The sequence below is a fragment of the Anabrus simplex genome, chromosome 10, assembly GCF_040414725.1.
Source record: "Anabrus simplex isolate iqAnaSimp1 chromosome 10, ASM4041472v1, whole genome shotgun sequence".
In the NCBI taxonomy this organism is placed as follows: domain Eukaryota; kingdom Metazoa; phylum Arthropoda; class Insecta; order Orthoptera; family Tettigoniidae; genus Anabrus; species Anabrus simplex.
Window position 1 is genome coordinate 69,421,497 of NC_090274.1, and position 21,377 is coordinate 69,442,873.

The 21,377-nt window shown below is 40.7% G+C and overlaps 1 protein-coding gene across 1 annotated transcript in view; it reads left to right on the top strand.

The window, feature by feature from the left end:
- LOC136882247 (sphingomyelin phosphodiesterase) overlaps nucleotides 1-21,377 on the top strand; it is a 106,702-nt gene that overhangs the window by 81,430 nt on the left and 3,895 nt on the right. The window contains exon 13 of the mRNA XM_067154800.2: nucleotides 4,439-4,609. Coding sequence (XP_067010901.2) covers nucleotides 4,439-4,609 — 171 coding nt within the window. The remainder of the gene's footprint in view (nucleotides 1-4,438; nucleotides 4,610-21,377) is intronic.

Consider the following 21,377-nt stretch of genomic DNA (forward strand, 5'->3'; position numbering starts at 1 on the left):
ATTACAAAATCGATGTAAAAATTTGCCACAAGAAGACCAAATGTGTCACCAGAGACCTTTTACTTTCTGACATTGTTCAGCATAGAGTGTTAGATAGATAGATAGATAGATAGATAAAGCCTTTATTTTCTGTGGCAAAGATAAAGGCTTTATCTATCTATCTATGAATGGACTTTCGTTTTCCACCTTTGAAAAGTGGTGTTGATGATTATTGTTTTAAGAGGAAGTACAACTAGGCAACCATCCTCTATTAACCCCTCAGCGTCGCAGCCATTTAAAGACCTTCCTATCCCACGGCCGGATGAGATTTCAACTACGCGTGACTGAAATACATTGATTCACTTCAAGCGTTAGTACAAGTATAAGAGTAGCCCGATATTCACGAAATTTGGAATTCCTTATGATAGAACTGTGTACATGCAGATAATTACATAATTGTTTCACATTTCCTTAGTAATTTAGTTTTGTGTGATAGAGTTCGAATCTCTCTTCGAGACAGAGACCCAAATCACACTCCTGGCAGCAGCACCCTGACGTCTTCTTTGCGCCGTGTTTTGAACATACGATACAACGTCTCTGAGGTTTGGATTTCTCACTCTTGGGTGCTAATTTCCTGATAAAACGTCTTTCCTGCAACCTTGGAACTGTATTATCTTATGCGCACCAGCCTTGAATATTTCGTTCACTGCCCGAGCGAGCGTATATTGTAAACAAACCTTCCATCAGCTGAACCCGATAAGATAATTGCTCAATGTTTGTCCCTGTGACTTGTCTGAATATTATTAGAGAATTCAGGAATCAGAATTCACCGTTGAAAACTTCCCTTTGACCTGTACAATTACCCATAGCCTCCCACACGAAATTTCCAAGTACTGGTTTCTCCTCATCATCACTCTCATCATTTACCACTGCATCCACTACAGCCACATCATCTATTTCATTATCACTGCTGCTAATACTGTCACTACTACTTCCGCCTAAACTTTCATCTGAATGATACAATATTTCAAGCACGTTACTGTCAGTCAAACCACGGCTGGAGCTAGCCATTGAGCGTGGCGCGTCACACGGACTGATGAAGCTGCAGCAAGACCGAAAGCACCAGGATGAACCTGAATGAGGAGAATGACATTTATGACAAAAAACCAACTTGATACATATTTCAGATAAAAGGTCGAGACATCGTCTTTCAAACGAGATATATACCATGAACAACTGGTTCTTGTATCGTATGACAAAAAGCAGCACTAACTCATGCCCGTGGAGAGTTACGAAAGTATTACAAGCTGATAAAGACAAATATAATAAATAAACCGCACTCTTAATGTAAAATTAGAGCAAAGAATATCACGCAAAAAGACAAACTTCTCAGAATATCATTTCTTTGTTTTATTCTGTGGGAAAGAAAGAAGTAAACATACTTTTTTTAAAGCAGAGATCAGTGCTCAGACTTACTTGACAAATATTTATCCTTGCAAAAACAACTTCATTTTAACGATTTTCAATTCTTATTTACAACTCTGATAAACCCGAAAAATGTCTTCTTGGAAACAAAACAATTTGCATATCCATAACTCGAAAACTCTTCGTGCTATAGCCGTAAATGCGAAACCATGTATGGGTCTATACCACGTATAGAGGTCGGCGGTTACGGAAGAAACGAGGGTCTATACCACGTATAGAGGTCGGCGCTGAGGGGTTAACATTAACCAGAGAGAAACTGGAAGGGATCCAACACTTTGAAAAATGAAGGTGTCAGCTGTTGTAGTGTCCTCCGCCTGGCAGTATGCAGCCCGCTCATTCATCGAGCCTTCGAGAACGTGCGATGGGTTTCCGGCCAGCGCGCTGACTCATTGCGTATGACGTCAGCCTGCCAATATAAATACGAGGCAAAATTCGACAGCAGGGGGCAGTCAGCTGTTGTCCAGCGATCAGCTCTATGCCGTAGATCACCCACGGAGGTACCCTCTTAAAAATGTAGGCTGAAGAGGTGGACTGCATTCTGATTGAGAGGTCTCACCTCAGGACTCACTACGGCCTCAATATTCCCACCTTCCTTATAACTTGGCCTACACACACATATCATTCTGCTAGGAAGAACTTTGTATTACATTCAAGCCAGACTTCCAGACATTAGACAGCCATCAGCTATCAGACACATTCATATGTTCATGATATTCTATATTGTCAGTGTGGGCCCAATTGTAAGTAATAGGGAAAAATTGTATAAATGTAAATACTTCTCATTCAAACAGCAAGCTTACTCACTGTATTCTTTAGTGTGTGCTCCAAATAAGAAGATCACTTATTTTTGTGTATTGTGTGAAAGATTTCATAAAAATAAACTTTCAAGTTGTGCTCTGTATACTGTGCTTCTTGTATACAACATCAGCCAAAGAAAAACAAGGGCCATATGAAGGGCATGAAAATGAAAGATTCCTTGGTCTCGAATGCTCTAATACCGTCGGGGTCGGAAAAGAACAAGAGTTGACCGAGGGAGGTTGGGTAGGATAGATGAAAGTGAGGAGCCTGACACAAGTAAGTGGAAGCAATGCCAGGACTCAGCTAAGGGCCCTGTGGTCGCCAACGCACGCCACCTGTTCAGAGCCTTTGGGGCCCCTTTTACACTATAAATTGAGGATAATTTTGTCCACCTTTTCAATACAAATACAATGTGACGTCATTAACACATCACGAATGTATTACCTTTCAAAAAATTTGGGACCGGTTTCGACATTATTTGTATGCCATCATCAGCCATAGGAAACTTTGTGACAAGGCTTAAGTACAATATTAACATGACATACAACATAAATATATATAAAAATTGACCATATTCTTACATAACTATTAAAAATTTCGGTGTACTCCTTAAAACTTAAGATTAAAATTGGTAGCATATTATATGCAACATATTATGACTTATTACTTTTATACAATTTTTGACTAAAGTTAAAGCTTTCATCAGGTTCTTTAAATATTACAAAATGCTGATTTAGCATCCAGTTAAAAAAATTTTCAATCTTTGAAAACTTTTATAACTACTAGGCGTTTAAAGGCAATTATGCATTTTGGTCAAAAATACCTAAAACTGACATGTATTAAAATGAGTTCACCTATTATCAAATTGGAAACAATAACCTATTTGTACTAGGTGTAGAGATATGTTACAGTATAAGTCTTTGGTAACTTAATGTCTTGCGTTAATGAAGTTTGGTTATTTAACAACAAATCGAGTAAAATGATAAGTTCGGCTGATATTTTAGACTTTAAAACGTTATTTGTCCATTACAGAGGTCCCTTGCAGTAAAGATTTTTAGTGGGCAAAACAGTTCATTTTAGAATTGATTACAGGTTCACTCTGTTTTGGGGTTTGAATAGAACGAAATTCTTATTTCATTATATAATGTTGTTGAGCAATATTCATATACATAATGTTCTGTCTTTGCTAGTGTTCTTAAAATATAGATCGACTTAATAGGAGTGGACTGGTGAACCAGAATTTCTTGGAGCATTACATTCAAGGTCTTTGAGGTTCTAGAAATATCTTGATCCAAGACGGACCTTTTAGTCACCTCTTACGACAGGCAGGGAATACCGTGGGTGTTATTCTACACCCCCACCCGCACGGGGTGAATAGTTAGAGAGTTTCTACTTATCATCAAACCAACTGTCTTGATTTTGCTGATTTTAAGACCTAAGGTTGTAAAAGCTTCATACCAAAGATCTAGTCTATATTGTACTTCTGCTTCCATCTCACCCCATACCATTACATCATCAGCAAAAAACAGAGCATTATTTTGTTGATTCTTTCTTTTAACTGCTTTTAAGACTTCATCCATTATGATTATGCAGAGGAGTGGTGAAAGACAATCTCCTTGCTGGATTCCACTCTTCGTTTCGAACCAGCCTGACCTTCTATCCTGAACCTGGACACAACTCTCGATTTCATCATTATCACTTAGTCGAACAGCTCGTCTCCTTTCTCCCAAGACTTCCCAGCCCAAACTTTGCAACATTTTTGTAACACTACTCTTTGGTCAGAAATCACCCAGAACAAATCAAGCTGCATTTCTTTGGATCTTTTCCAGTTTTTGAATCAAGTACTCCTGGTGATGGTCCCATACACTGGAAACATACTCTAGTTGGGGTCTTACCAGAGACTTGTATGCCCACTCCTTTACATCCTTACTGCAATCCCTAAATACCCTCATAACCATGTGCAGAGATCTGTACCCTTTATTTACAATCATATTTATGTGATTACCCCAATGAAGATCTTTTCTTATATTAACACCTAGGTACTTACAATAGAATTCATACACACTTAAGTTTTCAGCAAACTTTCTGATGGCATCTTGGAACTTCTACCCAGCTATCTATGCTTCTAGATATTTAAGTATTGGTATTTAATATTTCACTGTCTTTCGTGTTGTAGACATTACTCACGGAATTCAACACTGTATCCAAAATGTGACACAGACTGTAAGAAGAAACTCTTATGTGACCTGAGATCAGGAAGATCACAACACCGCCAAGAGCTTTGTCAGGAGATCGAGAGCATTGTTGGTGCCTCGGTAAGAATTCACCTCAGCAGCCTCGTGATCACGTAAGTACGCAGTGCTGCAAACCAAACGACATTGAAATTACTGCTCATCTTTTTTCCACGTTTCCCTAGCATTCAAATTTTTCTTTATTGTTAGTTTGACATATTGTGAATTCAGTTTTATGTTGTTTTCTGCAGTTATGGGTCTCACAACAAGGGATAAGGTGTTTACCATGGAACATTATTTACGGTCATAAGGGGTGGAATGTCAGAATGGGCTGAGGTTGCTCCACGTTCGAGAACAGTACGAAGAGAGAACAATGTTAGATGTTGTTGACAAGTTCCGTCATAAATTTCTATAAAATAATTTTCCGCCTTGTCAATACTTTATACTCTTTATTCTATTTAATTACTGTACATGTACATGTTTCGAGAGCCTCTGCTCTCTTCCTCAGCGGTGCCAAATACTAATTATCTTAGGACTATGGTTCATTGGTATCATATTTCAATTATATATATTAAAATATATGAATTTTAAATTAGTTACAATATTACTCTAAGTTTTTCTTTTGCCCATTTACATTGTCATTTGTCACATATTTTACCAGAATTTTACCAATCATAAATGATAAAATCTAATTAAATTAATCTCTCTATGTTAATTTATGTCCTTATTAATATCTGAAAATAGTAACTCTTTCTTCATCTTCTATAAAATCTATAAAATAAGTCTCTATCCTGAATTATAAAATAACAAATAATAAATAGCCACTTTGTAAATTAAATTAATAAACTACATTTATGAAGTTAGTCATTTTTTAAAAATATTTCTTCTCTCTTCTTTCTTAACGTCTGCTTTAATTTTCTAGGCTTCTTATGAATCAGAATTTTCTCTTCTTACTCTCTTCCAATTCCTTAAATAAACAAAACCAAACAAACTAAAATTTAGAGACTTTTTACGAAAAAGAAAAACGACGACTCAGATATTTGGAGATTTTCATTTAGGTCTACTTACTTCATTCCTTTAATTTATCCACAAATTGAAATGATGTGATGTTTATCTGAACCCAAACAATATGTCCTCCTTGTTGCTACTTTGCTGTTGGTTGCATGATGATCTGCTCGTTGTTTCTAACCGTCAAATTCCTTAAATAAACAAACTAACAACCAACCTTTAGTGACGTGTTTTTTATAAAAAAGACGATATCTAGATGTTCAGAGAATTGTATTTTACTTACTTCAGTTCGTCTTGATGTCAAATTTTAACCTTACTCTCAATATATACTTGTGCTAGTTTGAAAACAAACGTGTTCTACTCTCTGCTGTCAATGATCTTGTTGTGCTCGCTGCTACTAGTCGCTGTGCTGCCGGCTACGTAATGTCAATACGGACCAAAATGGTGAAAATAGTCAAGTTCCGTCATATGCGATCGGTCTTATACCAATGAAACGGGACAACAGTTCAGTCTGTAATTCAAAGGAGGGGATGTTCCACCTGATCAATACAAGAAATTTAAAGTTCAATTATATCTTATATTAAAACACTAGAACAAGTTTCAATCTCCATCGCCAGCTAGATACAGTAAGCCAGGCTGAGTGGTTCAGACGGTTGAGGCACTGCCCTTCTGACCCTAACTTGGCAGGTTCAATCCTAGCTCAGTCCAGTGGTATTTGAAGATGCTCAAATACATCAGCCTCATGTCGGTAGATTTACTGGCACGTAAAAGAACTTCTGCAGGACTAAACTCCGGCATATCGGCATCTCAAAAAACTGTAGAAAAGTAGTCGGTGGGATGCAAAGCTAATAACAATATCATTAGATACAGTAAAACCTCATTTAAGACATTTCTGCAGGGGATAAGAAAAACTAACGTGTTAAGCGAGAACATACTTCTGAATATAAGAATAAAAACTATCAAGCAGAGATATGGAAACACTATATATGATTTTTTACATGTGTTCATTTTATGTTGTGTATCCACAGGTACAGTGAAAATTATATCTACCATTTCTAAAAATGAAAGGAAAGTATTAAAAGGTGTAAAAAACACAAGAGAACAAACATGAAAACATGTGCGCGGGTGCCAATAAAAATATCGAAGTATTATTGCAGATCACACTTTTTCTAAAACAAATGTTAGTAGAAGCCTTTTATTTTGGAGCAGTGGATGAGTACTGTATTAAACATTATTTTTCTGGTCACACTCTTAGACAATGAATTGGAGGTTACATTCGGCCATGTGCAGCTGCGAGGAATAACTTTGGCTGCCATTTTGAATCCGGCAAAACTTTGACCAACTCGACTGATTGAGTCAAAACTCGAATGTGCGAGTTTCAATATTTGCGACCCCCGCATGCTTAACAATGTAGATGCCAGACCACTTTCTGACAGATTTGAAATTTTGTCTTCATCAATAAGGAATTTCACAACTTTTCCATATCCATAACTAGGCTATCACAAGACAAATATGTACCACACTAGTCAACTTCACACGATTATGTTTCTAATCCAGATGTAGGCTATCACATGACAAATACTCACTCACCTCACTTCACTGTTTTATTTATTTATTTATTATTTATTAATGCCTTTTTTTCAGTGGCGAAGTTAGGGCTCGAGGCCCTCTCTTCCACTTAACCACATACTAATCAAAACCATACATAAAGTTATGAGGTATTTAAAATAGTTAAAACCAAACAAAAAATTAATAGAATTGAGAGCAAATTTAAATACATTACTAAGTTAATAATAAAACTAATTAAAAGTAAGAACTCTTAATATTGACTTATCCACAGGCGCGCACACATTCATACTTCAACCATTCAGTTAGCTGTCCTCAGCAGGTAGTCTCGGCAGGTGACCTTAAACCTTTGTAAAGAGTTAGTTTCTCTGACCTGAGCTGGCAGGGAATTCCATAATCTGGCGCCGGTCACTACAAACGATCTATTAATTTTATTTGTGCGGTGCACTGGAATAGAAAGAGTGGATCTGGAACATGTATTTAAGTTGTGAAATGATGATAGAAAAGTGAATTTAGAAGAAATATACAGTGGCTGACTTTCCGCTAGTACTCTAAATACCATCGTTAAAATGTGTAGCTGCCGACGTTTATCAGGCTTCAGCCATGAGAGAGCCTTATAGTATGGAGTAATGTGAACATCGTACCCAATATTGTAAATAAATCGCAGGCAGGAATTCAGTGCTCGTTGAAGTTTAAGTGTTTCTTCTCTTGTCATATCAACTAGAACAACGTCACAATAATCAAGAATAGGGAGAACCAGTGTCTGTATTAGTTTGGCCTTAAGCTCAAATGGAAATACATCCAATCAACACAAAATAAACTTCTGAATGGAATGTGAAATACAAGCACAAACAGGCTCACTGTGTTATTCAGCGAATTTGCTGTAAATGGCAAGCAAAACTGAGCATTCCTGAGTGAAACAGCACGCACCCCGAAGGTACAACTTATCCTGTGAATTTGAGGAATTCAAGGCCTTTACCCGTTATCATGCTAATTTGGTGAGAGCTATTACCAGACATGGTTTTGGTACTAGAGAGGCATTATTCACTCTGCAGGTATTAGTCCAACGGTGCCGAGATGTCAATGTCGATGTTTTTGCTTGTTTCATCGATTACGAAAAGGCTTTCGATACAGTCCGCCATGATGAACTTATGAACATTCTTCAGGAATTAGGACTTGATGGACGGGACTTTCATATTATTGGTAATCTCTACTGGAACCAGTGTGCTTGCATAAGAGTTGATGGTCGTGTCTCGGAAGAAGTCTCAATTATGAAAGGAGTTCGCCAAGGCTGTATTCTTTTCCCCATGCTTTTCAACATCTATTCAGAAAAGATTTTTCGAGATGCTCTTTACGGAAAGACTCAAGGAATTGTGGTTAATGGTTTCATCATAAATAACATCAGGTATGCCGATGACACTGTGCTACTTGCAACCAATCTCCAGGATCTACAGGAACTACTTCATGCTGTCACTGAAGCCAGCAGCGCAATGGGCTTGAAGCTTAATGTAAAGAAGACCAAGTGGATGGTTATAAGTAGGAAAGAAGATGGCATTTGAGGTAAACTCACAGCAGAAAAGGAACAGATCGCGAGAGTGGGAGCATTTAAATACCTGGGATGTCACATCAATGATGACTGGGACCTTACTCACGAGATCCGATGCAGAATTGAGCAGGCCAGAACATCTTTCTAAAGACTTAGAAAACTTTTGACAAGCCGTGACCTTTCCATTTCACTACGGACACGACTACTCCGGTGCTACGTTTTCAGCATTCTGTTATATGGCGTTGAGGCATGGACACTAACTGAGACCATGTACAAGAGATTGCAAGCATTTGAAATGTGGACGTACCGAAAGATGCTGAAGATACCTTGGACAGCTAAAATGACCAATATAGACGTTTTGCACCGTATGAACAAAGAACCAGAAATTCTCACAACCATCAAGAGAAGGAAACTAGAATACTTTGGTCATATGATGCCGAACTCTAAATACCACCTTCTGCAAGTAATACTCCAAGGGAAAATTAATGGAAAACGTGGTCCGGGGAGAAGTAGGACATCATGGCTCGGCAACTTGAGCCAGTGGTTTGGGGTGACAAAGCTTACTCTGTTCAGAACAACTATGAACAAACAACAGATTATGCTACTGATCGCCAACGTTCTGCGAGGACATGGCACATGAAGAAGAAGAAGATTAGCAGAGTTGGAAATCACATTTCTTTCACAAGGGATGATAAACAACATTTTCAGATTGTATCACAGACGCTGCTATACTTAAAATATCCACTTGGTAGTTAGTTGTTATGACTAGAGGGGAGAAAGAAGGGAAAGGTCAGATTAGTCTTGCAGACAAGCCCCTGGAAGTAGTGGAAACGTTTAAATACCTGGGGAGTGAATTAATGGAGAATGCTTGACTGGATGCTGAGATTAGTAAAAGGATTCAAGCTGGAAGTTGTTTCTATCATAGTGTAAGAAACATGTTATGGGACAAAGATATGTGCCAACGGAAGCAAAGGATACTATGTACAAGATGTATTACGTACCCATAACAACTTACGGAGCAGAAACTTGGACAATGACAAAGAAGGATGAGAGTCGAATTCAGGCAGCCGAAATGAAGTTCTTGAGGAGTATGATACAGAAGAGTAGAAGAGACAAAATAAGGAATGAGAAAATCCGGGAAGAAATTGGAGTGGAAAAAATGAATGATAGAATAGAGAAGAGCCGACTAATATGGTTTGGGCACATAAAGCGAATGAGCGACGAAAGAATGCCAAAAAAGGTGATGGAAATGCAAATCCAAGGAAGGAGAGGCCATGGACGACCACGATTGAGATGGAAGGATACCATCCAACGCAGCATTATAGAAAGAAACCTGGACTGGGACGCAGTGTTGGAGGAGGAGTGGTGGAAAGACCGAAGAAAGTGGAGAGGGACCATATTTGCCCCTACCTGGCTACAGCTGGATAAAGGGGAAATGATGATGACGATGATGATGATGATGATGATGAGTTAAAAAGGATTTCAACTTGTCCACCAGGCAATGTTTCTTTACAAATTATATGAGCATGTTCAGACTGTACAAGAATGTAGTATTTTACAGTGGTGTGAAACTAGCTAGCTTTGGCAGGTGTGGTTTACTGCATTATAGTACAAAAGTTGACCTGAGGAAACATCCTCCATGTTTCACCTCCCTCATCCACTGCTAAGCAAAGTCAATCCAACTGATGAGCCCAAATGACACGTCTGGGCAAAACTCTGCAAACACACATGGCCTGACCACCCACCAGCTGGTTCTATTCCTGTGATTTTTGTGTTCAATAACCTTCAGAAAGATGGCATGTGATGGTACAGATTTTGAACACATACTGTATTAAAATGTCTCTGTGTTCTCTGATGATGTTCCTATTTGGGGGGAGGGCGGGCACTCGGCTGTGCGGACTAATGTCCATGTGAGAAAAGGTGCCGTATACTGCACTGGAATGTGTCAGTTCCCCTGTGTTAAGAATGGGTCTGCATAACCTATGACTTGTACCACTATGTGAAGAACAACATGGGTCTGTGTTGCCTCTGATTAGTACCACTATGTGAGGAATAACATGGGTCTGTGTTGCCTCTGATTAGTACCACTATGTGAGGAATACCATGGGTCTGTGTTGCCTCTGATTAGTACCACCATATGAGGAACACCATGGGTCTGCGTTGCCTCTGATTAGTACCACTATGTGAGGAACAACACCATGGGTCTGTGTTGCCTCTGATTAGTACCACTATGTGAGGAATACCATGGGTCTATGTTGCCTCTGATTAGTACCACTATGTGAGGAATACCATGGGTCTGTGTTGCCTCTGATTAGTACCACTATGTGAGGAATACCATGGGTCTATGTTGCCTCTGATTAGTACCACTATGTGAGGAATACCATGGGTCTATGTTGCCTCTGATTAGTACCACTATGTGAGGAATACCATGGGTCTGTGTTGCCTCTGATTAGTACCACCATATGAGGAACAACATGGGTCTGTGTTGCCTCTGATTAGTTCCACCACGTGAGGAACACCATGGATCTGCGTTGCCTCTGATTAGTACCACCATATGAGGAACACCATGGGTCTGTGTTGCCTCTGATTAGTACCACCATATGAGGAACAACATGGGTCTGTGTTGCCTCTGATTAGTTCCACCACGTGAGGAACACCATGGATCTGCGTTGCCTCTGATTAGTACCACTATGTGAGGAATACCATGGGTCTATGTTGCCTCTGATTAGTACCACTATGTGAGGAATACCATGGGTCTATGTTGCCTCTGATTAGTACCACTACATGAGGAACAACATGGGTCTATGTTGCCTCTGATTAGTACCACTACATGAGGAACAACATGGGTCTGTGTTGCCTCTGATTAGTACCACTACATGAGGAACAACATGGGTCTGTGTTGCCTCTGATTAGTACCACTATGTGAGGAATACCATGGGTCTGTGTTGCCTCTGATTAGTACCACTATGTGAGGAATACCATGGGTCTATGTTGCCTCTGATTAGTACCACTATGTGAGGAATACCATGGGTCTGTGTTGCCTCTGATTAGTACCACTATGTGAGGAATACCATGGGTCTGTGTTGCCTCTGATTAGTACCACTATGTGAGGAATACCATGGGTCTATGTTGCCTCTGATTAGTACCACCATATGAGGAATACCATGGGTCTGTGTTGCCTCTGATTAGTACCACCATATGAGGAACACCATGGGTCTGCGTTGCCTCTGATTAGTACCACCATATGAGGAACACCATGGGTCTGTGTTGCCTCTGATTAGTACCACCATATGAGGAACACCATGGGTCTGTGTTGCCTCTGATTAGTACCACCATATGAGGAACACCATGGGTCTGCGTTGCCTCTGATTAGTACCACCATATGAGGAACAACATGGGTCTGTGTTGCCTCTGATTAGTACCACCATATGAGGAACACCATGGGTCTGTGTTGCCTCTGATTAGTACCACCATATGAGGAACACCATGGGTCTGTGTTGCCTCTGATTAGTACCACCATATGAGGAACAACATGGGTCTGTGTTGCCTCTGATTAGTACCACCATATGAGGAACAACATGGGTCTGTGTTGCCTCTGATTAGTACCACCATATGAGGAACACCATGGGTCTGCGTTGCCTCTGATTAGTACCACCATATGAGGAACAACATGGGTCTGTGTTGCCTCTGATTAGTACCACCATATGAGGAACACCATGGGTCTGCGTTGCCTCTGATTAGTACCACCATATGAGGAACAACATGGGTTTGGCTCTTGCTCGTGAATAGTACCATCATGTGAGGAACACCATGGGTCTATGTTGCCTGTGGGTGGTACCATAATGTGTGATACACCGTGGATTTGCATGGCCTATGATTAGTACCACCAGGTGAGCGGCACCAAGAGTATACGTGACCTGTAAATACTTCCACTATGTGAGAAACACCACAGGAATACCAGTGCCCATGATTAGTCTCACTATGTGAGGAACACCATGAGTCTAAGTTACCGGTGATTAGTACAAGACTAGTTCAACAAATGGGTAGCCAAGTTCAAGGATTTTAAGATGAAAGTGAGCGAAACAAAAACCGTTGCCATAAAAATTGCAACAGCCGAAGGACACTCAAAACGAACATGTTCAAAACAACCAAATACAAGAACAAGGAACAAATGCTACTTACCTTGGGTGCAGTAAGCTACAAAAATAAAATGTGGACGGGGCCCAGAATTAATTAGAGGTTAAAAAGCCAGGATCAAAAACAAAAATATATACTTGATGTTGTATGTCCTCTGCTCTCTTCGCTCAGCGCCAGCCAGCCGCACGCACGCAAGTGTGGATCATTCGATACTCGACGCGGTCTTCAGTGCGCATGTCTGTTACGTCGTGTGCAGTATATAAGGAGCTCCCTGTCTGTCACTCATAGGATTCTCCCCAGTGTCCTGCTCCAGAATACACTGAACGTCGAACACGGAGGCTACTCCTCTTAAAAATGTGTCTCGACCAGGTGGACGGAATTCTGGTAGTATGAGGTTTCACCTCAGGTCACTACTCCACTTTCCCATTCCTTCATCCATGTCGAGCCCCGATGTTGTATGCCACACATCCCCAAGCTCACTCAAGCTCCGACACACATATTAGATTCTCTAATTGTGAACATAGCTTTCGTTTAGTACAAGCTTATGAACTCAGACACTTCAAGTTAGAAGGAACTCTCTTAGCTAATCTATGCTAGTGCAAATGATAGTTTTCAACTATCACGAACTATATCTTTCCCAAGAACTATCTTTTCAAGATAGCAGTGAGTGTAAATACGTTCAGAGTGTACATAGTGTATAGAAATAGAAACTCTCTCAAGATTAATCATCTACTTTGCTTCAAGACAATTTTATGTTTTATTCCTGTACATACTGTAGAATTCTGTGTGAAGCAAATAAATAAGTTGTGTTCTTGTAAACCTTATCTTGTTTACAACACAACTCATTGGCGACGAGGTAAAAAAAAAAAAAAAACTAAGTGCCATCTGCCACCAACACATTGGCGATGAAGTCAAACAGTGGTCAGTGTGTCGCCCACTCATTCGAAACGAGGTACAAAACTGATTACATTCTGTCGTCAACTCATTCGCGACAGGGCAACAAACTCTTACAGGATATCCTCCACTCATTGGCACAGTGACACTATACTCCGTAACTATCACCACTCCACATTGGAACCTGTACGGCCTCTACCAGCAGTTAGCCTTTTCTACAGTGCAACTATTAGCCTCCTCTCTTGACTGTGATTATTGTGTTTTGAACATTTACTGAATTGCTACGTTATGATACATTGTTAATTTTTTGCCTGTATTCAATGTGCTAGTTGTTTTAAGATCTTCGAAAATTGGCTGATGATGACACTTAAAATGTGTTGAAACCGGTCCCATTAAACAGGTTGTAACTACTTCTTACCATCTTATTACGGAGTATTGAAAGGTGGATCCTAACCTATTATATTGTACATCTTATTTCTCTATTCAATACGGAACAATAATGAAGTTTTTAACTTTAAATATACAGACAGTCAGCCGACATTCCAAGGCTCTCTCTCGCTCGCAGCACCTGTTCGGCACGCTTCAGCTTGCTTGCTCTCTCACACACTCCCAGCTGTTCCAGTGAAGGTCTCGTCTACAGCCAGCTCAGTACACGCTGCTAGACAAGTTCTTTTCTCTCACGCATCTCAACATGGCTACAGCCGAGCAGCTAGCTGCCGTATTGCAAGCTCTACAGCAGCAACAACAGCAATTCATGCAGCAACAAAAAGCGGCATTGCTCACAGCTATGCCAACTCTTTCTGTTTCTCAACAGCCCTCAGCAGTTCCTCCGTTCTCTGCTTTTGATCCGGCTAAGGAAGAATGGTCAGTCTATTTCGCCCGCCTACAGCAACATTTCATATGCCATTCCGTCACGGATGACAAGCGCCAACGTGCACTATTTCTTAGCTCGGTTGGCAATGCTACGTGCGAATTACTACAAAAATTAAGTCCAGAGGAGCAACTCTCTGAAGTGCCATTCGCACAGCTCTTGGCCCGTATCACTGAACACTATGCTAAAGCCCCACACATAGTGGCCGCTCGCTACAAATTTTTTCAGAGCAGGAAGCAACTGCATCAGACTCATGCTGAATGGATAGCGGAATTGCGAGGTCTAGCTAAACCCTGCCAGTTTATATGTTCCAAGGACGGTTGTGGTACGCCCTATACCGATTCCCTCATTCGGGATATGGTCATTCTGCATACTCCTGAGGACAAAGTTCGTTTTGACGCTGTCAAGAAGAGTAACCCTTCTTTAGAAGATGTCCAGCGTATTGCTACGGTATACGAACTTACTACCAAGACTGCGGCAGAAATAGCTTCTAAACACGAAGTCGCTCAAGTCTCTAATCCAGCCCGCCAGTCCTCTGCTACCTTGAACCGCGCAGCCAAGTCGCTCTCTGCCAAGCATTCTCGGCCGGTTCCCTCTTGTTCTTCTCCAAGGAAGCCCACTTCTAAGAGTAAGTGGCAACTCCTGCCTTCCTGCAGAGGATGTTTCAAGCATCATGAACAACGTGCCTGTCGTTTTTTCAAAGCCACTTGTGAACGATGTAATAAAGTAGGACACATCAAGACTGTATGTCAGAGTTCGCTCCGCCCTGCTAAGACGCCTGCAACGCGCCCGAAGCATATACAGCCCCAACAGGACATGGAAGTTGATCAGATAAATCTTATTCTTCCCACCAAGAATTCTCACAAGATCATCGTTCCTCTATCATTCTCTGATCACTCTGTCGATTTTCAGTTAGACACTGGATCACCTGTCTCTATCATTAACCTGGCTACATATCACGACTTAGGTTCACCTTCATGCTCTCCAGCTGACATCCAGCTTGTTACATTTAACAAACGGAAGATTGACATTAAAGGCCAAATCACGCTTCCAGCCAGTTATAAAGGAATTCGGAAGGTCATTCCACTACTCGTAGTCAACAACTACACCGCATTGAACATTATGGGCATGGATCTCTTTAATTTATTCAGCTTCCAGATTCATGACAATATCAACGTGGTATCTACTTTGCAACCTACTTCTGATATTACGGCTCTCATCGAGCAGTTTCCTGAAGTCTTCGACTCTACGCTCGGAACCGCCAAAAAACTATACAGCTCACATACAGCTGAAATCAGGAGCTAAGCCGCACTTTTTCAAAGCACGTCCAGTACCCCTGGCACTTCAAGACCAGGTCACTAAGGAGTTAGAAAGATGGGTAGAAGCTGGAATAGTGGTACCAGTCAATTCCAGTCAATGGGCCACTCCACTAGTTGTAATCAAGAAACCTGATGGCAATGTACGACTTTGTGGTGATTTCCGATCTACGATCAACGCACAAATCGATACAGATATATTTCCAATTCCCCGTCCAGAGGACTAATTCCGTCGTCTAGCTGGTGGACAATTCTTCTCTAGAGTGGATCTTAAAGAAGCCTATCTACAGCTACTTTTAGACGAAGAATCCAAGCAATTTCTCACACTCAACACTCCTATCGGACTGCTCCAGCTCCAGCGTCTCCCATTTGGCGTCTCTTCCTCAGCGGCTATTTTTCAGCGCTATTTAGCTCAACTCACCGCCTCCATTCCCGGTTGTGCTAACTACCTTGATGATATTATTGTGACCGGCGCAGATCATCAAGAACATCTCCATAATCTGCGCCTCCTTCTCACGAAGTTGAAAGACAATGGCCTACGAGCGAATCTCGCTAAATGCACTTTCTTTCAGCCGCAAGTTCACTACCTGGGACCCATCCTCGATAAAAACGGCATTCAACCTAGTGAACGGAATGTCTCGGCGATTGTAAACATGCCTGTACCACAGAACATCAAGCAGCTCCAATCCTTCCTAGGCAAAGTGAACTACTATAACAAGTTCATTCCCCGCTTCGCTTCAGTTGCGGCTCCATTAAACGCCTTACGCAAAAAAGGTGTTAAATTTCAGTGGTCTCCGCAATGCCAACAGGCCTGGCAAACGATCAACAAAGCCCTTGTTCAAGCTGTTAAACTCACTCATTTTCAGCCTGGCAAGCTCATCACGCTAGCTACTGACGCGTCAGATTACGGCGTCGGCGCCGTTCTCTCCCAGAAGGATCGTCACGGACAAGAACGCCCCATCGCCTTCGCTTCGAAGACACTTAATGAGCATCAACGTCGGTACTCCCAGATAGAAAAAGAAGCTTTAGCAATCATCTTTGGTATTCGCCATTTCAATGAATATCTCTATGGCAACCATTTCCTGATCATTACTGATCACAAGCCTCTAGTACACTTATTCCATCCTGGTAATAAGATCCCTGAGCATTCCCTCAGAAAGCTTCAAAGATGGTCCATGTTCCTTTCTGATTATTCCTATCAGATCGCCTATTGTGCCACATCCCAGCATTGTAATGCTGATGCCCTCTCTCGCTTACCAGTCGGTCCCGATACCGCCTTCGATTCTCAAGAATCCGAATGTCTTCAATTAGACATAGAACTCGAAGACACCGTATCCACCTTTCCTATTGACGCTACCTGCATTGCTAAAGCTACGGATAAGGACAGTACACTTGCTACGGTACGTACTTACATCCGCAATGGTTGGCCCCTTCAGAACAAACTTCCTGCCCACCTTGCGCCTTATCATCGTATTCAGCATCGTCTTACGACTCGTGCCGGAGTTATACTCCTCGAAACCGGTACCACCTTCCGAGTGGTTATCCCACCTAGTCTACAGACACAAGTTCTCGACTTGTTACACCAAAGTCATTGGGGTATATCCCGCACTAAGCAACTGGCACGTCAACACTGCTACTGGCCTGGTATCGATGCCGCCATCGAAAAGCTCATCCGCCATTGTGAACAATGTCAAATTAATCAGAACGCCCCGTCTTCTGATCTAGCTTCATGGCCTCCTGCTACTTCTCCATGGGAACAAGTTCACATCGATTTCGCAGGTCCTTTCCTCAATTCCATGTGGCTCATCATCATCGATTCTCTATCGAACTTTCCCTATGTAGTGGATATGCATTCGACTACTACTACAGAAGCTACCATTCGTGCTCTTCAGAAAATATTTACAAACCTTAAGGTGGAAATAAAATATTTAATTAATAAATAAATTTAACTTACAATCAATTAAAACTGGAAGAAAATTGAAAAACATACTTTTTACCAAAGATTAAAGAAAATAATAATTGATGGGTAATAGAAACAAGTCTTAAATAAATCTAAAATACTGGCCAGTAATAGTTTGCTTTTGATAATTAATACAATTATTGATACAATAAATCTACTTAAGTTGAAATTTGCTTCAACCTAATTGACCTTTACGTAAATGTTTAAACAATCATGGTAACACAGTCGCATTACTTCTGCAAACTCAAAATGCGACCAGACTGAAATTAGTATCAAACAAATTAAATATATTCTATTCAGTTTGTTACAACCCCTGAGGATCACGAGTGACTTGTTTGGCATGTCTTCTTTCCTCCCAATACCTCGTCATTCTCTCACTCCTCCTCTTTCTCTTTGCTTCCGTGATCTGAATCTGGATCTTGATTTATTTTCCAGGCCAGTATTATTCTGCTCACCCAGTATAACCTCATTGGTCCCCTGATCTGGGGACATATAGAAACTTGCACTTTGCAGACTAGAGACCTTAGTAAACTGCAGGCTTATAAAATGAAATTTCTTAGGAATGCCATTTGGAAAACATCTCCAGTCCTCAATTCCTCTTCCTATAAACAAATAATAATACTTTTTAAATCTAACTTTATCTCCGTATTATGGATCATAATAAAATGCAGTATAATATGCAAAACTATGAGGCCTTCATATTTTTTAAAAGTATTTAAATTCTTTAAGCAAGCCTCGGACCTATGGGAGTAACGGAGTCCCACTCTCATTTGACAGGCGAGGGACGCCTTGGAAACAACTTGGCGAACGAAATGGAATTCCATGGGGAGCTATCGATATTAATGGGGCTTATGGAAGAAAGAAAATAGAACTGGCTGAGTCAGCAAAGAGGATGCATCTGGATGTACTAGGAGTAAGTGATATTTGGGTAAGGGGAGATAACGAGGAATAGATAGGAGATTATAAAGTGTACTTGATGGGTGTTAAAAAGGGAAGGGCAGAGTATGAGGAAGGACTGTTTATCAGCAATACTACTGCACACAACATAGTTTCTGTTAGACACGTCAATGAGCGAAGGTTGTGGGTAGATTTGGCAGTTGGAGGAATTAGGACAAGAATTGTCTCAGTGTATTCACCATGTGAGGGTGCAGAATGAAGATGAAGTTGACAAGTTTTATGAAGCATTGAGTGACATCGTAGTCAGGGTCAACAGCAAGGATAGAATAGTGTTAATGCACGATTTCAATACAAGAGTTGGAAATAGAACTGAAGGATACGAAAGGGTGAATGGTAAATGTGGGGAAGATATGGAAGCTAAGAGGAATGGGAAGCATTAGCTGAACTTCTGTGCTAGTATGGGTTTAGCTGTTACGAATACATTCTTCAAGCATAAGGCTATTCACCGCTACACATGGGAGGCTAGGGGTACCAGATCCATAACAGACTACATCTTAACCGACTTCAAATTCAGGAAATCTGTTAGGAATGTATGAGTTTATCGGGGATTTTTCAATGAAACAGACCACTATCTGATCTGTAGTGAACTAAGTATCCCTAGGCCTAGGATAGAGAAAGTGAAATCTGTCTGCAAACGAATAAGGGTAGAAAATCTCCGGATTGAGGAAATTAGACAGAAGTACATGGATATGATTAGTGAGAAGTTCCGAACAGTGGACAGTAAGCAGGTTCAGGATATAGAAAGTGAATGGATAGCATACAGGGATGCTGTAGTAGCAACAGCAAGGGAATGCCTAGGAAAAACTACGTGTAAAGAAGGGAAAAGGCGAACATCTTGGTGGAATGATGAAGTGAGAGCAGCTTGTAAATGTAAAAAGAAGGCTTATCAGAAATGGTTCCAAACAAGGGGTGAGGTAGACAGGGATTTGTACATAGATGAAAGAAACAGAGCAAAACAAATAGTTGTTGAATTAAAAATGAACTCATGGGAAGAATCTTAGGAAGGGAGGGAAAAAGGAAATGAACAGTGTTTTGAGTAATTCAGGTGAACTCATAATAGATCCCAGGGAATCCCTGGACAGATGGAGGGAATATTTTGAAAATCTTCTCAGTGTAAAAGGTAATCTTCCTGGTGGTGTCGTGAACAACCAAGCTCATGGGGAAGAAGAAAATGATGTTGGTGAAATTACGCTTGAGGAAGTGGAAGGGATGGTAAATAAACTCCATTGTCATAAAACAGCAGGAATAGATTAAATTAGACCTGAAATGGTGAAGTAGAGTGGAAAGGTAGGGTTGAAAAGGCTTCATAGAGTAGTAAGATTAGCATGGCGTGTTGGTAAGGTACCTTCAGATTGGACAAAAGGAGTAATTGCACCTATCTACAAGCAAGGGAACAGGAAGGATTGCAACAACTATCGAGGTATCTTATTGATTAGTATACCAGGCAAAGTATTCACTGGCATCTTGGAAGGGAGGGTGCAATCAATTGTTGAGAGGAAGTTGGATGAAAAGCAGTATGGTTTCAGACCACAGAGGGGCTGTCAGGATTAGATTTTCAGTATGTGCCAGGAAATTGAAAAATGTTATGAGAGGAATAGACAGTTGTGTTTATGTTTCGTGGATCTAGAGAAAGCATATAACAGGGTACCGAGGGAAAAGATGTTTGCCATACTCGAGTACTATGGAATTAATGGTAGATTATTAAAATCAATCAAAGGCATTTATGTTGACAATTGGGCTGCAGTGAGAATTGATGGCAGAATGAGTTCTTGGTTCAGGGTACTTACAGGGGTTAGACAAGGCTATAGTCTTTCACCTTTGCTGTTCATAGTTTACATGGATCATCTGCTGAAAGGTATAAAATGACAGGGAGGGATTCAGTTAGGTGGAAATGTAGTAAGCAGTCTGGCCTATGCTGATGACTTGGTCTTAATGGCAGATTGCATCGAAAGCCTGCAGTCTAATATCTTGGAACTTGAAAATAGATGCAGTGAGTATGGTATGAAAATTAGCCTCTCGGAGACTAAATTGATGTCAGTAGGTAAGAAATTCAACAGAACTGAATGTCAGATTGGTGATACAAAGCTGGAGCTGGTAGATAATTTCAAGTATTTAGGTTGTGTGTTCTCCCAGGATGGTAATATAGTAAGTGAGATTGAGTCAAGGTGTAGTAAAGCTAATGCAATGAGCTCGCAGTTGCGATCAGCAGTATTCTGTAAGAAGGAAGTCAGCTCCCAGACGAAACTATCTTTACATCGGTCTGTTTTCAGACCAACTTTGCTTTACGGGAGTGAAAGCTGGGTGGACTCAGGATATCTTATTCCTGAGTTAGAAGTAACAGACATGAAAGTAGTGAGAATGGTTGCTAGTACAAACAGGTGAGAACAATGGCAGGAGGGTACTCAGAATGAGGAGATAGAGGCTAAGAATGAACTCAGTGGATGAAGATGTATGCATAAACCAGCTTAGGTGTTGGGGTCATGTGAGACAAATGGAGGAAGATAGGTTACCTAGGAGAATAATGGACTCTGTTATGGAGGGTAAGAGGAGTAGAAAGAGACCAAGACAATGATGGTTAGACTCGGTTTCTAACGATTTAAGGATAAGAGGTATAGAACTAAATGAGGCC